This window comes from Monopterus albus, unplaced genomic scaffold (assembly GCF_001952655.1).
Source record: "Monopterus albus unplaced genomic scaffold, M_albus_1.0 scaffold37.1, whole genome shotgun sequence".
Lineage (NCBI taxonomy): Eukaryota > Metazoa > Chordata > Actinopteri > Synbranchiformes > Synbranchidae > Monopterus > Monopterus albus.
This window is the reverse complement of record NW_018127917.1, coordinates 892388-910694: the sequence shown is the minus strand read 5'-3', so window position 1 is coordinate 910694 and position 18307 is coordinate 892388. Positions and strand designations below refer to the sequence as shown.

General features: G+C 41.1%; 2 protein-coding genes across 4 annotated transcripts in view; one reads left to right on the top strand and one right to left on the bottom strand.

Moving 5' to 3' along the window:
* Positions 1–959: 959 nt before the first annotated feature.
* On the top strand, positions 960–3427 carry pebp1 (phosphatidylethanolamine binding protein 1). Its single transcript, XM_020598283.1, has 4 exons — positions 960–1166; positions 1481–1590; positions 2571–2671; positions 2995–3427. The coding sequence occupies exons 1-4, from the start codon at positions 1032–1034 to the stop codon at positions 3210–3212; spliced, it is 564 nt and encodes a 187-aa protein (XP_020453939.1). The 5' UTR covers positions 960–1031; the 3' UTR covers positions 3213–3427.
* Positions 3428–4494: 1067 nt separating this feature from the next.
* taok3a (TAO kinase 3a) overlaps positions 4495–18307 on the bottom strand; it is a 63746-nt gene continuing 49933 nt past the window's right edge. For all 3 annotated transcript variants that reach the window (XM_020598203.1, XM_020598205.1, XM_020598204.1), the window contains exons 15-21: positions 13946–14182; positions 12750–12878; positions 11452–11655; positions 10595–10834; positions 9549–9761; positions 8874–9056; positions 4495–5585 (exon numbers count right to left, since the gene is read on the bottom strand). In XM_020598203.1, coding sequence (XP_020453859.1) covers positions 5424–5585; positions 8874–9056; positions 9549–9761; positions 10595–10834; positions 11452–11655; positions 12750–12878; positions 13946–14182 — 1368 coding nt within the window. In that variant the 3' untranslated portion in view covers positions 4495–5423. The remainder of the gene's footprint in view (positions 5586–8873; positions 9057–9548; positions 9762–10594; positions 10835–11451; positions 11656–12749; positions 12879–13945; positions 14183–18307) is intronic.

Below are 18307 nucleotides of genomic sequence, written 5' to 3'. Positions count from 1 at the left end.
ACCTATTATTAGGTACAGTGTAGGCTATATGACATTATTAGATTGTTAATGTGTCTACTGATGCATTAATAGGTACATAACATATTACTGCACTAGCTGCCCAATATTGACTTTAATATGGCTCTAAACCTGGGGTCAGGTCCCTTCCAACGGCTCACAACATAGATCTGAGGGGCTGTGAGAGGTTTAAGGAGAAATAAAAGGTTCTTGTTGTTCCCAGAAAGTTCCCACTGTTGGATAAGAAGACACCCAGTTGGAAAGTCTAATGATATGCTTGTACTTTAACCCAGTAGTTGGAGAGATATAAGAGAGAGTTATAAAGTCGGTTAAACAATTCTGCCATAGCCAGAGCCCAGTTACTAAAAACGGGATATCTGGAAACAGAAAGTGTGTTAATGGAGCTGTGAGCTAGAAGAGGGACGAGTTCGGGGTGCGTGTGATCTGATTGACGGACATTTTGGCAAACCATAATCCATGTGACAATGAGGAGACGGCGCCCTCTATCGACTATCTGCAGCCAGTACTGAGTGTAACATTCAAAGGTATGTTAGAATATTGGGATCAATCATTTCATCTCAGTAATAAATACAAAAGCGGCCGCAAATTAACTTTCCTCCCACCGGATGCGACGTAATAATGACAAAGCAATGTCCACATATATCAACAAAGGAATGTACACATATATCAACGTTATAGTCGCAAATGAATGAGGAATATATCATTCCTCGAAGTAGGCAAAAACATGGTAATTGTCTACCAGTTCCAACAACCCCTGGGAATTTAGGCTACATTAAAACTATGGTGTGTAAGCACTTACAAAACATGATAAATATCTACTGCAGTACGTATGAGACTCATTTCAAACTTACGAATAACGATACTTTGGATTTACACTGTTAAACCTAATGAGTGTGTTAAAAGCCCTCACAAGATTGTATATATTCTGGCGGTTTGTGAACGCAGCACTTTTGGCAGGTTCTGTGGCGTAGTAACGTCACACGCAGCAGTGTCTGCAAACAGACTGAGTCAAAATGCCCGTAGATTTGAGCCAGTGGACCAAGTCTCTTGCCCTGCAGGAGGTCGAGGAAAAGCCTGCACAGCCTCTAACTATTAAATACGGCTCTGTGGAAATTGACGAGCTGGGCAAAACCCTCACGCCAACACAGGTTCGTCGGCTAGCTAAGCTAACAACCTATCTAACTTAGCGCAGTTTCTGGGCGCTGTCTTAAAAGCTACATTACGAACATCATTCAGACACAGTTTCTCTCAGTAAACATGCATTGTCGTAGATTATCTGTGAATCAGTCTGCTTGTAAACGCTTGCCAAAAATGATTTGTCTTACATAATGCCTCCAGCATGTCTGCAGACGTTAACAGGGCGAATAGCGCCCCCTAAAGGGCCACATAGCTGCAAAAACTCGGGCGAGTATCCATGTAAACGTAATGTTGACTCACTTGGCTTTTGCTTTCTGATCTGCAGGTGCAGAATCGACCCACTTCCATCGAGTGGGAAGGATGTGACTCCAGTAAACTGTACACGCTGGCCATGACCGATCCCGACGCTCCCAGCAGGAAAAACCCTAAATACAGGTGGAATAAAATTCCAGGTCAAATACATAAATATATGAGACAAATAAAAAAAATGCAAGTCATGGTGGAAACTGAAAGTAGGTTTGTTTTGATAGAGACAGGTCACTGCACTAGGCAAGGCAAGTCTGTTTCACATTTTTGTACAATAAGAAAGTTCAAAGTGCTTAACACATTTCACACAAATAGATAAAACATTAAAATGCATACACAGAACATTAGAATGCAGATGAGATTATAACATTAAGTATACATTAAAATCAACAGTTACAGGGCTGCACAAGGAAACAACATGCATATAGTAGTTTTAGGACAGCTCTGGCAGAACGTGGATTCTCACTGTTGTATCCCTTTACATCAGTCTTCCCAAGACTAACCTCTGAGTGCTGCAACAAATGAGGCGGGCATACTTTCCTCTAGAAAAGTTGAAACATCAGTGTCTAAGCAGTGAGATAAAAGTCCTCAAAACTTCTAGGATCATTTTGGCAGACTGTGAATATTCACTAAAAGCTGCAAATCCAAGCACTCTCTGGTTAAACTTCTCACGTGGTAATTTGCTGCTTTTCTTTTAACATATCTGTTGTCGGCCAAGTCTTGTGGTCACAGAGACTTGGAGGCCTGAGGCAGCTGCCCACATTTCAGTCTCAATCTTCTTCATCTTTCGGCTGTTCCCGTTAGGGGTCGCCACTGCGAATCATCTGTTTGCACCTAACTCTATCCTCGGCATCCTCTACTCTCACCCCAGTTAACTTCATGTCCTCTTTTAGCACATCCATAAATCTCCTCTTTGGCCTTCCTCTTGACCTCTTGCCTGGCAGCTCCATCTCCAACATCCTTCTACCAATATAACATTTCAGTCTCAATGCTATTTAGAATTGGTTAATTAAACTTTAATAAAACTCTTTAAAGTGACATGACTTCATAGGGTTTTAACAAGATAAAATCTATAATTTCATTCTAATAGTTTTTGTCTTTGACTGAAGGGAATGGCACCACTTTCTGGTGGTCAACATGAAAGGAAATGATGTGTCCTCTGGGTGGGTCTTGTCAGACTACGTGGGCTCTGGTCCACCCCAGGGCACAGGTAAGAGACTGAAAGTTATTGAAAGCACCAGTCAAGGTTAGAGATTTTCTTTCAGGAACTTTTTCATATTCATTTTGATGAAACCAACCTGTTTGTGAGAATACATGCAGCATATGTCAAGATAAACTGAATCTATTCACAGGACTGAAGAAATTTCATCCAGCAGGCTTCATCAGTCTGCTTCTGCTCCAGCATAGTTGAACTTTTGGCTACTGTTAATATTAAACAGTATCTATAGTTACTCGGTCTCAATAATTTAGAGTTTCAAGAGGCTGTTTTCTAGTAGTGCAACATTTAAAATCATCCGTCTTTGCCCCCTTCAGGTCTCCACAGGTATGTGTGGCTGGTGTACGAGCAACCAGGTAGTCTGTCTTGCTCCGAGCCCATCCTCACCAATTACTGCGGAGACGGCCGTGGAAAATTCAAGATCCAGAGCTTCAGGAAGAAATACAACCTGGGAGCTCCGTTGGCGGGAACCTGCTACCAGGCCGAGTGGGACAACTACGTCCCCAAACTGTATGAGCAGCTGTCTGGAAAATAAATAGAGACCCGACTCTAGAGCATCCAGTGCTAGGAATTTCTATGGAGGCTGCTGACCTATAGGAAATTCCCAGCATTTGTGTGAGTGTGCCACTGAATACTGTTTTCTTTTCTTTTCTTGCAACTGTTGCCTACCTATGCTTTGACAGAAGTAACAGCTCCTCTCAGTGGCATCACCTGTAATTCATCTACAATAAATCTGATAAAACAGTGAAACAGTGTTGTTTGCAGTCATGTTTTCCTGTTGTAGCTGATTATTCTTTATGTTCAACCAACATGGATCCTCTGTAACACCTTTGTATTAATCATGAAGTATGATGATAATTTATCATAAATGTGAGGAATAATTTGAAGTTTATTTGACCTTTGGGTCGCAGTTGGCACCTCAGTTGCAGTTCACTTACTGCCAAAGGTGTGAGCAGGTACAGGATACATTACAGGACATTTTGACTCTCTGCATTTCCTGGTCCCAGAATGTCCCTGCTCAACGGGTCATACTTTCAGTTTCCCAGAAAATATCGTTGCTGATTCTTGGGAAGAAAGCAAAAATTTAAATTAGAAAATTGTTTCAGAGCAGTTACATACTAAAACAATTATAGTTTTAGTGTTCAAAATACTTGACAGATTATTTATACGACCCTGGCGATCCTCAGTTTTATCCAACAGAACTTTAGCAACCTTTGTTCTTGCTAACAAGAGTTGTGTTTTGGACCAATCCTGCAATGTGAGATGGGAACCTGTCACATGTAATAGCCTGATAATTGGGCTGACTTGACATTTTATTCTCACTTCATTAATTGTAATGTATACTACTGTTATTTCTACTACAAATTAAATCACTGAAAGACAATACAGTAGCTCTAGGAAGCGTTTTAGTATCAGAATATCTCACACAAGTTACTCCAGCTCCTGCTGCAGTAAAAAATGAAATGTTGGCCAATCATGTTTTCACTTCAAAGGTCAAAGCCTGTAAAAGTAAAACAATGACCTTCCACACAGTTGAAATGTATCAGTCTCACCTGCTTTTACTGTTCTACACAGTGAATATGACACCAACTCATCCTTGGTTTGTGTGAGCACTTTATTTACAAATATAATTAAAAGCTCTGACAGGTTCATGCTTTTAACCTGGAAAAAATTAAAGTGCATGCAATAATAAAGCATCATACTGGTCTGGTTGGTAAGAAAATACACAGCTTGAGAGCTGTGTAAAGCAAGAAAAAAAAAAAAAAGTCACACAGAAATGACTGAACGTTGACTGTTATCTGAGGAGGGGGGAGGGAAAAGGCGCCTTTAAAAACTCTTTTTGATTTGAGTGACAATTAAAATACAATATGAAAATAAGTAAAAGCTCTCCATAAATCCTTCTGTACACAAAGTATAAGCCCTCGCCTACCCACCCCCACAGAGCCCTTTGTGCTAGCTGGAGTTCATGTGTCACATGTATCATTATTCACATTGGCTGCCAGTGCAGAGACCAGTACAATACATCCATTGAGTACCAGGATTCAACCCTCCCTCAGTAAATCACCTGAAGGAGTCACATTTACTAGAAGTGTACCTGTATGTACATCATGATATTTCTCACTCAAAGTATCAAATTTGTCATAAAAATCTCTTGATGAATAAATACCAAAACCTGCTGCGAGAAGCAGCACAGACAGACGAATGGCTAAGAAAGAATCTGCTGTTTGATTTATCGCTTTAGGAATTTTTTTGCACTGCTGGAGACCAAAGAACAAGCTAAGGAAAAAATGAATGGCCTCTAAAAATGCATGGTTGTGGAGTGACTTTGCTCATTGAACTGCCCTCGTTTTTCTCTCCCTCCTTCTCTCATTTTCCACTTTTAGTCATCAAAAGTGTCATCAATGCACAAGAAACACTGTGACTATGTTCATTATTCTTACAAAAACAAGACAACTACAGGAAGTTATCCAGCACTTTTTGTCATCTTGTGACACAATGAGAGGCAAGGAGGGGGAGGAATTTTAGGTTTGTTTCAGGGGGCACTCGAACCTGCCACCGATTCTGTATGACTGGCCCAGAAAACTCTGGAGCTGATTCTGGAGCCATCTATTATGGGTCTGTGTGTCTGAGTGTGGGTGTCAGCAGCAGCAGTGAACACCTGCACAGTCAGGTCAGGTAAAGAGAGTGGAGAGGTTGTTCTGAGGCAGTCGGACGCCCGGGGATCAACAGCAGCGACAGCAGCCCCTCATCTGTAGTCGTCCTTGGGAAAGTCCAAGGTGCCCAGGTTGTTGAAGCCCAGCCGCATGCTCTCCATGTCGAATCCATCGGTCTCCCGCTCCTGCCGCTCCAGGAGGTGTTTGATTCGGTCAGTTCGCTCCTTCTGAAGGGAAACCAGCTCCTCTTCAATCTGCACAGAGGAACATGGGATACAGATGTATATAACCAAGCACCTAGGCATGCAGACTGCTTCTACAAACATTTGTACAAACTCCACTGTGGTACCGTGATAGGATGCCACCTGTGCAATAAGTCCAGTCGTGAAATGTCCTCACTACTAAATATTCAACAGTCAACTGTTAGTGGTATTATAACAAAGTGGAAGCGATTGGGAACAACAGCAACTCAGCCACAAAGTGGTAGGCCACGTAAAATCACAGAGTGGGGTCAGCGGATGCTGAGACGCATAGTGCACAGAGGTCGCCAACTTTCTGCAGAGTCAATAGCTACAGACCTCCAAACTTCATGTGGCCTTCAGATTAGCTCAAGAACAGTGTGTAGAGAGCTTCATGGAATGGAGTTCTATGGGCGAGCAGCTGCATCCAGACGAGCAATATAGTGTAAGTGCACTTTCACAAACTTAGGGGAAAAACAGTCAAAGCAAAGTGTGCTGGTGTTGTATTAGTCTCTTTTTTGCCCAAACTTTTGCATAAAACTATACAAACAAATACAATTATATATGTTAAGTCCCCAAAATAATCACACATCTGAAAAATATAGTCCAATTAAATACCACTTTGATAATAAATATTCTTGCTTTCTTAGGGTCATATAGTTAATTGCAATGTTACAAAAATAAAATAAATTAATTCTCAAAATATGTCAGTGACACTGTCAAAACAGTATCTATGTAACTTAATGTTTTTCCTTGCTGACATTTTGGAACGGCACAAGAGGAGCAGACATCACTGATGGTGTCAGTGAATGCGCCACAGTCACAGCGATCCACTGTACCCGTGTTTCACAAGTCAAACCCTCTTGGTTCACATGGAGTAACAGGTAAAAGAACAGCAATGCTACGGCTACAGTGTAAACTCAGTCACATTCATTTAACCTAGCAGAGGACTGCAGAAGTATTATAATCTAATTTACTGTTATCTTCATCTCTGAAGATTTAAGAGAAACCATTTAAAGCCAAATGTATTATTTGCACACCCACACAAAGGGCTGCGATTATTCTGGCTGACAGAGCTCAGCTCAGGCTGGAGCCAGGACAAGATATGCTAGGTTTTAGATGATGTCAGTGTGCAGGAGCTGCTTTTTGTTTCCCTGACCAATTAGCCATAATGTTAAATGAAGTTCCAACAAGTGAAACAAGTTAACAGGACAGTCAGTCAAGCTTTGTCTGTGCACACCCACACAATACTGGAAACAGATCAAACAGACAGAGGCTGTGTATCAGGGCTTTGAAGAAACTTTAAATCCTTTAAGGGCAATCTTGAGATTGAAGGTCAGTTTTTAGGTCTAATATTTAACTAAGAAATGACTTCCAGTATAATGCAGTTCAATACATCACAGTACAGACTGCAGCCTCAAAAGGGTACAGCAACACTGACACAGTTACAGTGTAACCTTTACAAATGCTGGACTTATTGCAGGGCCATTGTGTTGGCTTTCATTATACCACAGAGCTGTTCATCCCATGTAACTGCTCTGTATCCTCACTAAATAACCATAAAGATGTGGCATAGTGTGCCATGTGTAACTGGATGTACTTGACATGCGTTATTTTATGATGTGCAGGTCTAAGTGTGTATCCAAGTTGTATCAAGCTCGGCCGTGGCAGGATTTGTCTCTGCAGGATCTTTCAGTCCTACATTAAGTCAGTACACACAACCATGAGTGCAGACAAAGAGCTGCATGGCGCAATACGGCAATCTGGCCGACTACTGAGCATGCACAGAAAACTCCAGACTCCGACCACGAACCGAACCTGAGGACAATAGTGCTTCTAAAACCATGACATCATCCCGGGCTCAATGTGCAGATCTGGACACAGCCAGGAGATGGCGACAGACAACTACAGCTCATACAAACCATTTCAGATATCTCTTTCTTTGTTGTCGGAGTGCTGTCTACTAGACTGTAGCAATGACGTCGGTCACTTTAGAAGGAGGAGTACTCACTGTTCTAACCTGATCACATGCCACTGGTACACACACCAGGCTGCCTGGATAATCATGTTAAAGATGTGTGCCTACCAGGAGTGTCTGGGAACCAAAGGAGGATGCACAGATTGACGAAACTGTATCAAATTCATGTAAAAATGTAGGAAATATAAGAAAATATATTATAAGAAAGTATGAAAAGTAGATGGCATATTCCAACACAGCTGCAGAAGTAATAATTAACACTGCTTCATAACTGATAGTTACAAAATAAAAACAATAAAAAAGAGCTTACATTGGGGTGATTTTAGGGACTTGTGCATGAGCAATCTAATTTAGACATACACCAACCTACTGGGAACAAGCTATAATTATAACAAACTGTAATGAGTATGTTGTTATAAACAGAGGATGACAAAAATGTCATAATAAGAGAACAATAGCGTCGGCTTGAGATTTCACCACCATTAGAAGCGTGTGGGAGAGAGATGGCTCCCTGCTCCCTGCAGGAAAGCATGCCACTGTCATCACCACCTGTGGTGAGGGAAATCTGTGTGTGTGTCTGTTAGAAGTCCTGAATGTCTGTCTGCGTCGCCTTTCATGACTGCACCGCCTTCTGAGGCGGATACAAATATGGACCTGGACCCGTTCACTCAACCACTGAACTGCGCTCATGAACCAACGCTGGACAGTTTGTATTTTAACTTATTACCATGTGTTTGTGGTGTTTGTGATTGTCTACATGCTTTCTAGCTTAAAAAGATTTCTTTACTTCATGTATGTGATATGCTGCAAGATCTGCTGGAGAAAAGATAACAAATAAGGATTATTCTTATTTGCATAAACAATGTAACATCAGTTTTAGAGGAAGGAGTCAGGATTTCTTATCCAGGATGAAGTTACTATGGCAAAGTTGGTGATAATTTTGTTGTCATGTAAATTCTTGTTAAATGTCTCGAATTTATGATTTTATTGTGACATTTTTCTTTGTTCTTGAATGTGTCTTAAAACTGGTGTTAAGTTGTTTTTACACCTGAGAGGAATGAATTCTCTCTCTTTAAATCAGGAAGCCATGTCAATAACAGCATTTTATTTTATTTTTTTTTTTACTTTTAACTAGGACTGTGCATTGAATTATTTAGGGAACTCATTCCTTCATTTGTAGACAAACTCTTCCTCAGCTGTGTTTCATTTAAGTTGTGTGTATTGTTTGATAACAACTATAGAAAAGTAAAGTATATCCTACAGAGAAACAAACAAATCCAATGTACTGCCCCTTTAAAAGGATAACAGCGTTTGTTTCACTGCACCTTTTGTTCCAGGTGAGCCCGGCGCAGTGAGACCTTCTGCTCCAGCTTCTGCTGCTCACGCTCGTGCTGCGCCTCAGTCTGCATCTTGATCTTGCTCTGGTAGGCATTGAGCAGCTCCATCTCCTGCTGCAGCTGCTGCCTCAGGGCCTGGCACTCAGCTTCCTGGGCTTCGTCCAGACGCAGCTGACACAGCCGACCATGTGCCGCAACAGGGGAGAGGGAGGTACAAAGAGACAGAGGGGTTTTTTGGGGGGAGTGGGTACATGAATATGACGCACAGAGGGATAGAAAGATAAGAGAGAAGGAACAGAAATAAAGGACAGAAAAGAGGAGTTGGTAGCAATGAAAGGATGAAAGATTGGAAGGGCAACAGGGACAGACAAGACAAAGAGTGAAAAGGGAGCAGGGTTATGAATTTGATAATGATAGAGATTTTAAATGAGGGTGAAGTAGAAAGGAGAAGGAAGAAGGGAAAGATATGACAAAGACAAGATATGAGAGAAGGACAAACAATGAGAAAAATATGAAGTCATAAGCAACAGGTGAAAAGAAAAGCCACAAACACCTTTCTTATTTCTAAACATACTAGAGGCATGTATGCTGCCTCCTGCATTTTGAAGAATAACAAATTATTGTCCTGGAGAAAAAAAATCTGATTAACATTTGAGCACTCACTGCCTGTGAGGCCATCATCTCATTGATGCTCTGCTCATATTGCTCAGCTAGGATAGCCAGCTTCCGTGTCTGTTCATCCTTCAGGGCCTTAAGCACTGTCTTGTGCTCAGCCTTAGGCGTAACTTCCATCTGGTGGTGGCGCAGGGCCTTGTACTGCTTGGTCTGCACCTTACATGTGTCCTGGAACTGCTTCTTGATCTGTAGCTCCAAAGCCTGGTGGAGAAGACAGAGACAGACAACAAACTGAGAAGAGGACATCAATAGTTTGAGTAGATGTATTTTATAATCTTTTGTTCTACTTTTTTGTTTTATTTTGTGTCAGTCCTTAAATAGCTTTTTTTAACCTGCTGTATTTCCCCTAAAAGTGGGTATGGTGACTCTATAGCTACTGCTAATTAATACCTCCAGTGTAGATATTTGGGGAAATGAAAAGTCACCGGAGTTACACGGAGTCACCGGTGCAAAAGTATATCCTCCAAGAGAGTTCAGAATAAACATGATTTTAGTCAAATCATTTGTGACACCTCTCTCCAAGTGAGAAGGAAAGCAAATACAACATTGTGGCTACAGCTAACTGCAGGAATATACACCTGGGTCATCTTGCTAAGCCTACTTTTAGAGGAAATATAGCAGGTAAAAAAAAAAACAAAGTTATTCTTTAAAAATGTTGCTGCTAAAGTTTAAAGGTCTAGACTAGCCACAATTCTAGTCTTTGTTACTGTCAAAGGCAAATGAAGATGAAGTGACATTCAGACTTGACAGTTTGTATGTTCTTTCACCTTTCTTTCCATATTCATTTGTTACATCCATATTGCATCACTGCATCAAATTACCCAAAACATAAAAGATGTTACTCATGGCTTGTGCCGTCTTAGAGGTAAATCTAGTTTGTCTTTTCAAAGACAAGAAAAAAAAAAGAGACCTGAAACAAAAGCATTAAAAATAGGTTTTTGTTATCACCATCAGCATCTACATCCTTATGACGAGAACCGGCACATCTATAAAATTTTTCCACTTTAATGAACCTTTTCTTTGTATCGACTCACTTTGAGGTTCTTGGGCTGCTGCCGCAGCTCCAGCACGTGCTTACGATGGAGTTCACGCTCACGTCGGTTGTTGTACTCTATCTGGTTCTCCAGCTCTGTCTGGTGCTGCAGACGGATCAAGTCCATCCGCAGCTTTTGCAGGGTCTTCAGCTGCCGCTGCTCCAGTTCCTGCGTGGACTCATCATGGCGGATCAGCATGGCGTGCTCCATCTCCTTCTGGGCCTTCTTCTTGTTCAGTTCCTAGGAGATCCGAGAGGAAAGATGAATTGGGAGGGGGAAAAGAAGGACCCATGGACAACTCGCAGTAGATGCTATTGATTAACATTGTTCAGCTTGTTTTTAAACGAGACAGTCACATTTTCACTTGTAGAAATCAATTTTCATCTTTGTTTCAGGCTTAGAACACTGACTATCAACAGCTTAAAAATCAATAAGCTTCAACATATTAATTTTTTTCCATTTAAACACTTTCTTTTTCACCATCTAATCCATGACTTTGTTTTGTGTATTTTCTCACAGGAAGCATTTTGAACCTACTACAAATTCCTCCAGATTATGACATTGTTGCCTTGCTTTACTCTGTAATCTTCTTACAGTTAATAGCAGATAACAGACCTAAAGAACAATGGGTGTATTTATTAAGGACACAGCTGTTTATCCTGTGTTGAGCCAGTTCACACTATCCCAAATAAGTTTGATAATGAGCTTTACTTAAATCCAACCTTTCAAACTGGAGATACTTGGTTTTGTGAACTTGCATTGTACATTTGATAATTTTAATAAACACCCAAGTCCATTATTCATTTATCAAATATTTAATTGCACATGAGGTTTTTAAGGATGAACTTCCTCCACACCTCTCGAATCTGTTCCTGATCCAACTCGTGCCTCTTAGTCATGACTTTGCGCTTGAAGGCACGGCAGTTTCTCTCATAGAAAATCCTCTGCTGGGCCAGGAGATGGGCCTCCTCCTCTGCCTGGGAATGCTGCATGTTCTCCTTGTGCTTGGACAGACGCTCCTGCTTCTCCTTCTTGGGTGTGCTGTGGTCCTCATTCATCTCCTGAGAAGGGGTGAAAGTTCAAAGGGATGATGAGAGGACATTGGGCAGCCAGACCTAAGGTTACTAGTGGGGTGAGGAAAGATAAAGTGAATTGGTATCTTTCAGCTTCTGACTGGCTGAACACACCTGCGCCAGGTGATCAGCAGCAGGTCAGGCAGGGATAGTTGGAAAACAAGCAGCACAGCGGCCCTCGAGGACTGGAATTGGCCACCCCTGGTGTAGGCCATACCCAATTATTGCTTAATTTGAAACTGTGACTAGTAAGTTTATCTGACATTTAGGGTAATTGATCTGTTACTAAAATGTCATTGGTTCTTGCTCATACCAGTTTAACTGGTAGAATATGAGGAGAGGATGAGGAACTATCTAGTTTGAAATATTACTCTAAACCAGTTGATATGTGACTATGTGACAAGCCAATATAGTCTAAACAAGCAGATTTCTGAACTATGTATGCATAGTTTTGAATGTGTAAGACAAAGCCTCCATATGATCAGGGGTTTGTAGAGTGAGCATGCAGCATACTCCCCCTTTATCTCAAACTACAGATGACTTTCAAACAAAGATCATTTCAGTCAACTCTATCCCTCCTCAGTAAGAGTTCTCTTTCTGTTGCCAGGATTTATAAGGTAATCTACAACTCACGCTATTGCACTTAACACATGAGCCTGATCCCCGCTCTCTGTGGTGTCTAATTCTGTAATAGCCCTCGGTTGGTGGGAAATATCTCTCCCTGCCAGCAATGCTTTCTTTTAACCATGCTGACCTAATTTTGGTCACTTATTTAACTGAAAACACAGTGTATCACACTTCCAATCCACAAGGATATTCGCAAGACTCAGTTTCAAGGTTGTGGAAGCACATAAATGCTACACTGTGCATATGAATCTATGTGCATATACACATGTGTAGGTACACAGTCAGTAAGATGAGTGACCCAACACAATTTCCTAAAGACCACAATGGAGGCACTGATTGTGCATTTTTGTTTGGAGGCGTGCTTATTCAGGAGTAAACAACATACAGGACCATGATTCACATGAACAAGAAAACTCATCTAAGAAGTGAAAAGGACAGCAACAAATGTGGCACACCTCCTTAATCTTCTCCTTGCAGAGTTTGTACTGCTTCTTTTGATTATCCAGAAAAGTGGTGAGCTCCTTCTTCTGCTGTGCAACGATCTGCTGCTGGAACTTCTTCTCATCTGCCAATGCCGTCTTCATGTAATGACACATGCAACAGTAGGAAAACGGGGGGGAAGGGGGGGGGGGGGGGGGGGGGAAGGGGGGGGGGGGGTGTTAGCATGGAGGCCTTGGATAAATACAGCTCTCGAATAATTATTTCAGTCAAGCTAAAATACCAAACTTTTGTGGTCCTGTTGTCTCCAATGAGAGGTTTTTCTTATCACTGTAAACTGAAAATACTTTGTGTTTTGGAATGCATACCAGACAAACAAGCCATTTGAGCACATACAGCCACTTGTCACAATTTTAAAGACTTTATTGGCAAAGCAATAAATCAGGAAAACATTCAGGAGATTTTTAGGTAACAAAGATAATCACTAGCTGCAGCCCTCAATCTCCTGTCGGCTAACATGTTGTTGGCTTCTTTAATTACAATATGAACAGTTTATGAAAATAGATATTCTGGGCTATAGGCTGTTTGTTCAGGTGAACTTTGGGTTAGATGTCACTAGTTGTTGTAGGATTTGTTGATCATTCAATGAAAACAAAAGTATCTAGAAAAATGTTAGATTTGCTAAAGCTACCTACTTCCAGAACAGAGACTATGCCAGTGAGCTACTATGTACATTTAGTAATATGTTAGTTTAGATAAGCAACGTGTCACTCACTTGTGACATGTGACACCGAGTTTAGTGTGTTGTTACTGGTCTATGTGAACAGATATACTATCTCCCAGCCTGGCCTGGCACGCTGTGTGCGTTCATAGAAATATGCAGCTTGTTTTTCAGAGTGACACTCTGTGACCCACTTCTGCATTCGTGTTTCATCGTGTGTATCACTGGGTGGCAGCAGCTTGAAAACTTTCCTTAGTATTCAAATTCAGACTGAAGTCAGAGCTTCATGGTTTTACTGCTGAACACAAAAATTTTCAACCAATTTTCCTACAATAAAATCACTATAATTCCCACATCATGTCCTCTTGTTCCTGAACCAACTGTGGCATGGCACATGTAGGTCGGTGTGATTATAAGTGAAATAACTGAGGGGTTAGTGTACTTAATGCATCCACTCATGCCTTATAACCCCTTCACTTGTCAAAATCCTACCTCCTTCTCAGTTTGCGCGGCATGGCGCTTTGCCAGTTTCTCCAGCTCGATGTAGGCATTGTTGGCCTGCGTCTCAACCTCCTTCTGCAGCTTGAGCCGGTGCTCGTCCATTTCAGCCTTCAGCTTGTTTTCCAGTGCGATAAGCTGCTTCTGGTGCTGCCGCCGCATGCGTTTGTAGCCCGACATCTGCTCCCGTAGCTCGCTCTCCTGCTCATGCTCGTGGATCTGCTTGGTCACCTGTGAAGAAAAAGAAGTTAGTAGATGCGAGTGCTGCAATATCAGATTTCTGATCATACCAAAAACCTTTTAATGCATAAACAACAGATTAAAGGGGATTCAAATACAGGCTGCCTCCAAACAATCTCAGCACTCACCTAGTGGCCTCCCCTCTTCCATAAATTACCCTCTGGGAGAAGGTTCAGACAACTCAAGTTTAAAACTGAACAGCTTAAGAATAGCAAATACCCTGAGGCTCTCAGACTACTAAATAGCAACTCCATGGCACTTTAATATTTCCTGTTTTATTCTAAGACAATTCCTTGGTCCTATGAGCTGCTTTTATTTTTGGTTATTTTAGTCATTTTATGGATTGTTTTTAAAGCAGTTTTTATTTCTCTACCGGAAACAAATTCCTTGTGTGTGTGTGTGTGTGTGTGCGTGTGTGTGCGTGTGCGTGTGGGTGTGTGTGTAACATGCTTGGCGATTATTTATCTTGTTTCAGTTGCATTTTAATTTTATATATAATTTTTTATGGCACCATTACTTACTTTATGTCAACTGCAGTGACTCACGTCCCGTTTTAATTCTTCCTGTTAAATTAATCTGATTTACAGATGTCCGCAATCTAGTGTAGGGTTGTGTGTATCCTTAATTTGTTGTATTTGGGAGCAAATACCAAGACATAATCCTTGTATGCTTGCATACTTGGTGAATAAAATTGATTGATTCAACACATCACCTGTTCATTGTAAATAAGCTATATCAATGCATTCAGGTTATCTTTTCCAAAACAAAAAACAAAAGCTAAAAAAAAAGAAAGACATTGTAAATCATTGCAGGTCAACTAATCTATTCAGCCAGTTGTCAGTTTTACAATCAGTAAAGGAGGAAAGTTTCAACCAGTGATGCGAAATTGACCTATAAAAAAACAAAAAAAAAAAACCACTGTGAAATCCCTTTAGATGAAGTTACCATTGCAACCATTATTTAACCATCGCACAAACACAGTCACTGCATAGATCATACAACCAAAAAGGATCTGAAATGTTTTAAAGCAACAAGAAGCAAGAAAAACATTATTAAAACTGTATTAAAGAACTACATAATAAAATTTAATCAACACAAACATAGATCAGTTTTTTTTCTTAGCATAACCTCCACCCGGCGCACCAACCTGAGGACAGAAAGGGTTCTCCACATCTAGGTAGCACTCGCTCCGCATTTTCTCATAACTTCCACCTGAACTTCTCAGGCCAAACATGATGGCAACTTTAGCCAAATGCACCAGCATCCAGGAACTTTGTGCAGCATCCTATGCCTGACAGAACCTTGTCTGAGCTCAGATAACACCCTGAGGCCACCCCCACCCCCCACCCCCTTGGTTCGCGCCCTGGGCACACAGTGGCCAAGACAGGCGTGTGAACTGTGAATGAGGCAGGCTGACTCTGCGGGCCAACAAGAGCACAGAGCGGCTCTTTAGTTGGGCTAACGCTAAGCGGCGGACAGCAGGTGGGTCACATGAATACCTCATTGAGAAAGAGTGAGAGACGTTGGGGGGGTGTAAAAGAGGCGCAAGCAGAGAGATTGGGGGGTGATTGCAAAGGAGAAACAGCAGATGGAGAATGACTGGGAGAGTTAGAAGGGGAAAAATGGAAATAATGAGAAGCAAAATAAGAGCATCTAGAGGGAAAGGGGGATAAGGGAGGGGTGGTGCTGGCAGGCAAATAGATGGAGGTTGAGCCCACCCTTAAAACTGTGCTGAATCAATAACCCTACTGTAATAGCTGTTCCCAGTCCTAGTCACTTGCTTTGCTGGCCCCATGCATGCTGCCACAAAGGGCCAAGTCACGTCATGTGATGGCTTCTTTCACACTCACAAGGCTCAGAGACTGGAAAGGAGATCATACTTTGGGAGAGGAGGGGGCATGCAGGCCAAGGAGAGGAATTTAGTGACTGAACTTAGTTATTTTGCTTATCTTGCAGTTCAAGGTGTTTAGCTTAAGGAAATGTAATGTTGCACTCAAAGGATGTGATCTTCTTGATGACTGAAGAAAAGCTGTGCTGCTGATGGTTCATGTGACTAATTGTTATAAGAAATAACCAGGCCAGCACTTGTCTTCTCGCATTTTTGTTTCTATTAAATTAATAGCAGCAGTCCACTTGACACAGAGACAGTCTGAGCTCACAGTATTATAAGAAGTCTGAAAGGAATTTTAAATAGTAAAATGCAAACAAAGATATTAATGTGGACTTTGAGAAATGTACTATAAAGGAATGAGTAGAACCAGTTTCATATTTAGGAAGGTCAAAGTCGTCTTCGTAAAAATTCAGTATTGCAAAAAAAAACAAAAAAAAACACTTTGTTAACATAATAACATGGCCATTAAAAAATGCAATGATACAAGTGAGTGGCTCCTTTAATTATAGAGCTAATATTTTATTGGACAATAAATGAAGAGTATTTCTTCTTCCAGTAGACTGTAGACTATTTCTTTATTACAAACCTGAACTGACTCTTTTACAGGTAAACAGAAGACATGACTGTATTTGCTCTAATGTTGCTACAAATATGCAGTAACATATGGTGAAGTCATCTGGCTAAAGAGGGGAAATGCAAAGCCCCTACAGACCCTAATTTATTGTCCTGTTTTCCTGTAGATGCACAAATGTGGGAGCTCTGAAGGGATTCTAATTCAAAAGAGGTGCATCTGGTTTAAAAACAACCTTTGACATTTATCTTTAAAATAAGTATTTTATTTGTTTCCTGCTATATTCTGTAACTGCATACAGTAGCAGAAACCAATAAAGTGTTATAAGCTCTAACTATTACAAAAATTGCTGTGTGAAGGGGAAGGTGCATGTTTTGATGCATCTTAAATGTGAATGCGAAGTCTGTTGTTGCTGTGCTGATAAATTCATAGGCTCTCAGGTTGCAACTGAGGGCTGGAAACAGGTCAAGCTGCAGGTGAGGTGAATTTTGGTGAATTTTACAACAATGTCACCTCTCACACCTCCTTTTTACACCTAACATACAGTTATAATTACCCCCTGCCCTCACTCTCGCTCGCTACTTGTCTCACATTTGTCCTCCTTTTCGCTTCAACATCCATCTATTTCTGCTGTTTCTCTCTTCATTCTTATTCCTTTCCTTCCATCTCCCTCGGTAGTTTTTCATCCCACTCTTGTTTGTCCATGTTCTTCTTCTCTCTCTCACCTCTACATCAAATTGGACTCAGTGCTTCATGCCCCCTCGGAGTGACAAAGCCTATCACCCTCTTTTATCCTCTCTCCCCTTATCCTGCATCAGTCCAGATTTCAATCTGTGCTGCTCTTTTGTCTTACCTCTGTTTATCTGTACATTCACAGCTGTCCTCCTTATCCTCCTGATATCTGCTGTCTGGGTCCTGAACCACATCTTTACCTTCTCTTGCGACCATGATCTTTCATTCCATTCACCCTTAAATTTCTCTGAATCTCCCTCCATCACCATGATCTCCATTGTCATTTAGAAATATAAGAAAATGTTAAACAATGTAAATTGCTCGCTCAGGAATTAGCACACACACACACACACACACACACACACACACACCGTGTGTGTTTTTGAAGTTTCTAATGCTGGTAGAATGTTTTTTTATTTTCTCCTTTTTAATCCCTTCTTCTTGTTAATGTTCTCTCCAGTCTTCGCTCTCCCTCTCTCTTTGTCTACCTTGTAAGAAACAGATGATGTCATCTCTTCCAGTGCCGGCGGGCAGGGCCAGCATTATCACCCAACAGAGAAAGTGTGGTTTACACGATGCCACCTCTTCTCAGTGCAGGCAGCCTCAGTTACACAGAGCTGCCGATGTCATGTGCAATCTCAGTTGTTTACGAGAGTATTTTTGTTTGAATTTAATCCACATGAATTTACAATGAACCAAAATTTCTTGAACACAGGAATCATAGAATTATCACTCTGTACTGTGCAAACAATTTTTCAGTGATGTTAAAGTTTATTTCACAAATAAAGTTATCATGTATGTGGAGTGGAATACAATTACCTTGCCATTTTGTGCATAACAGTTTTCCTTAAACTAACTAAAATGGCTTGTCATATAACCCCTACTCCCTAATACAATGAGTGAGGCATCTCACCAGAACACC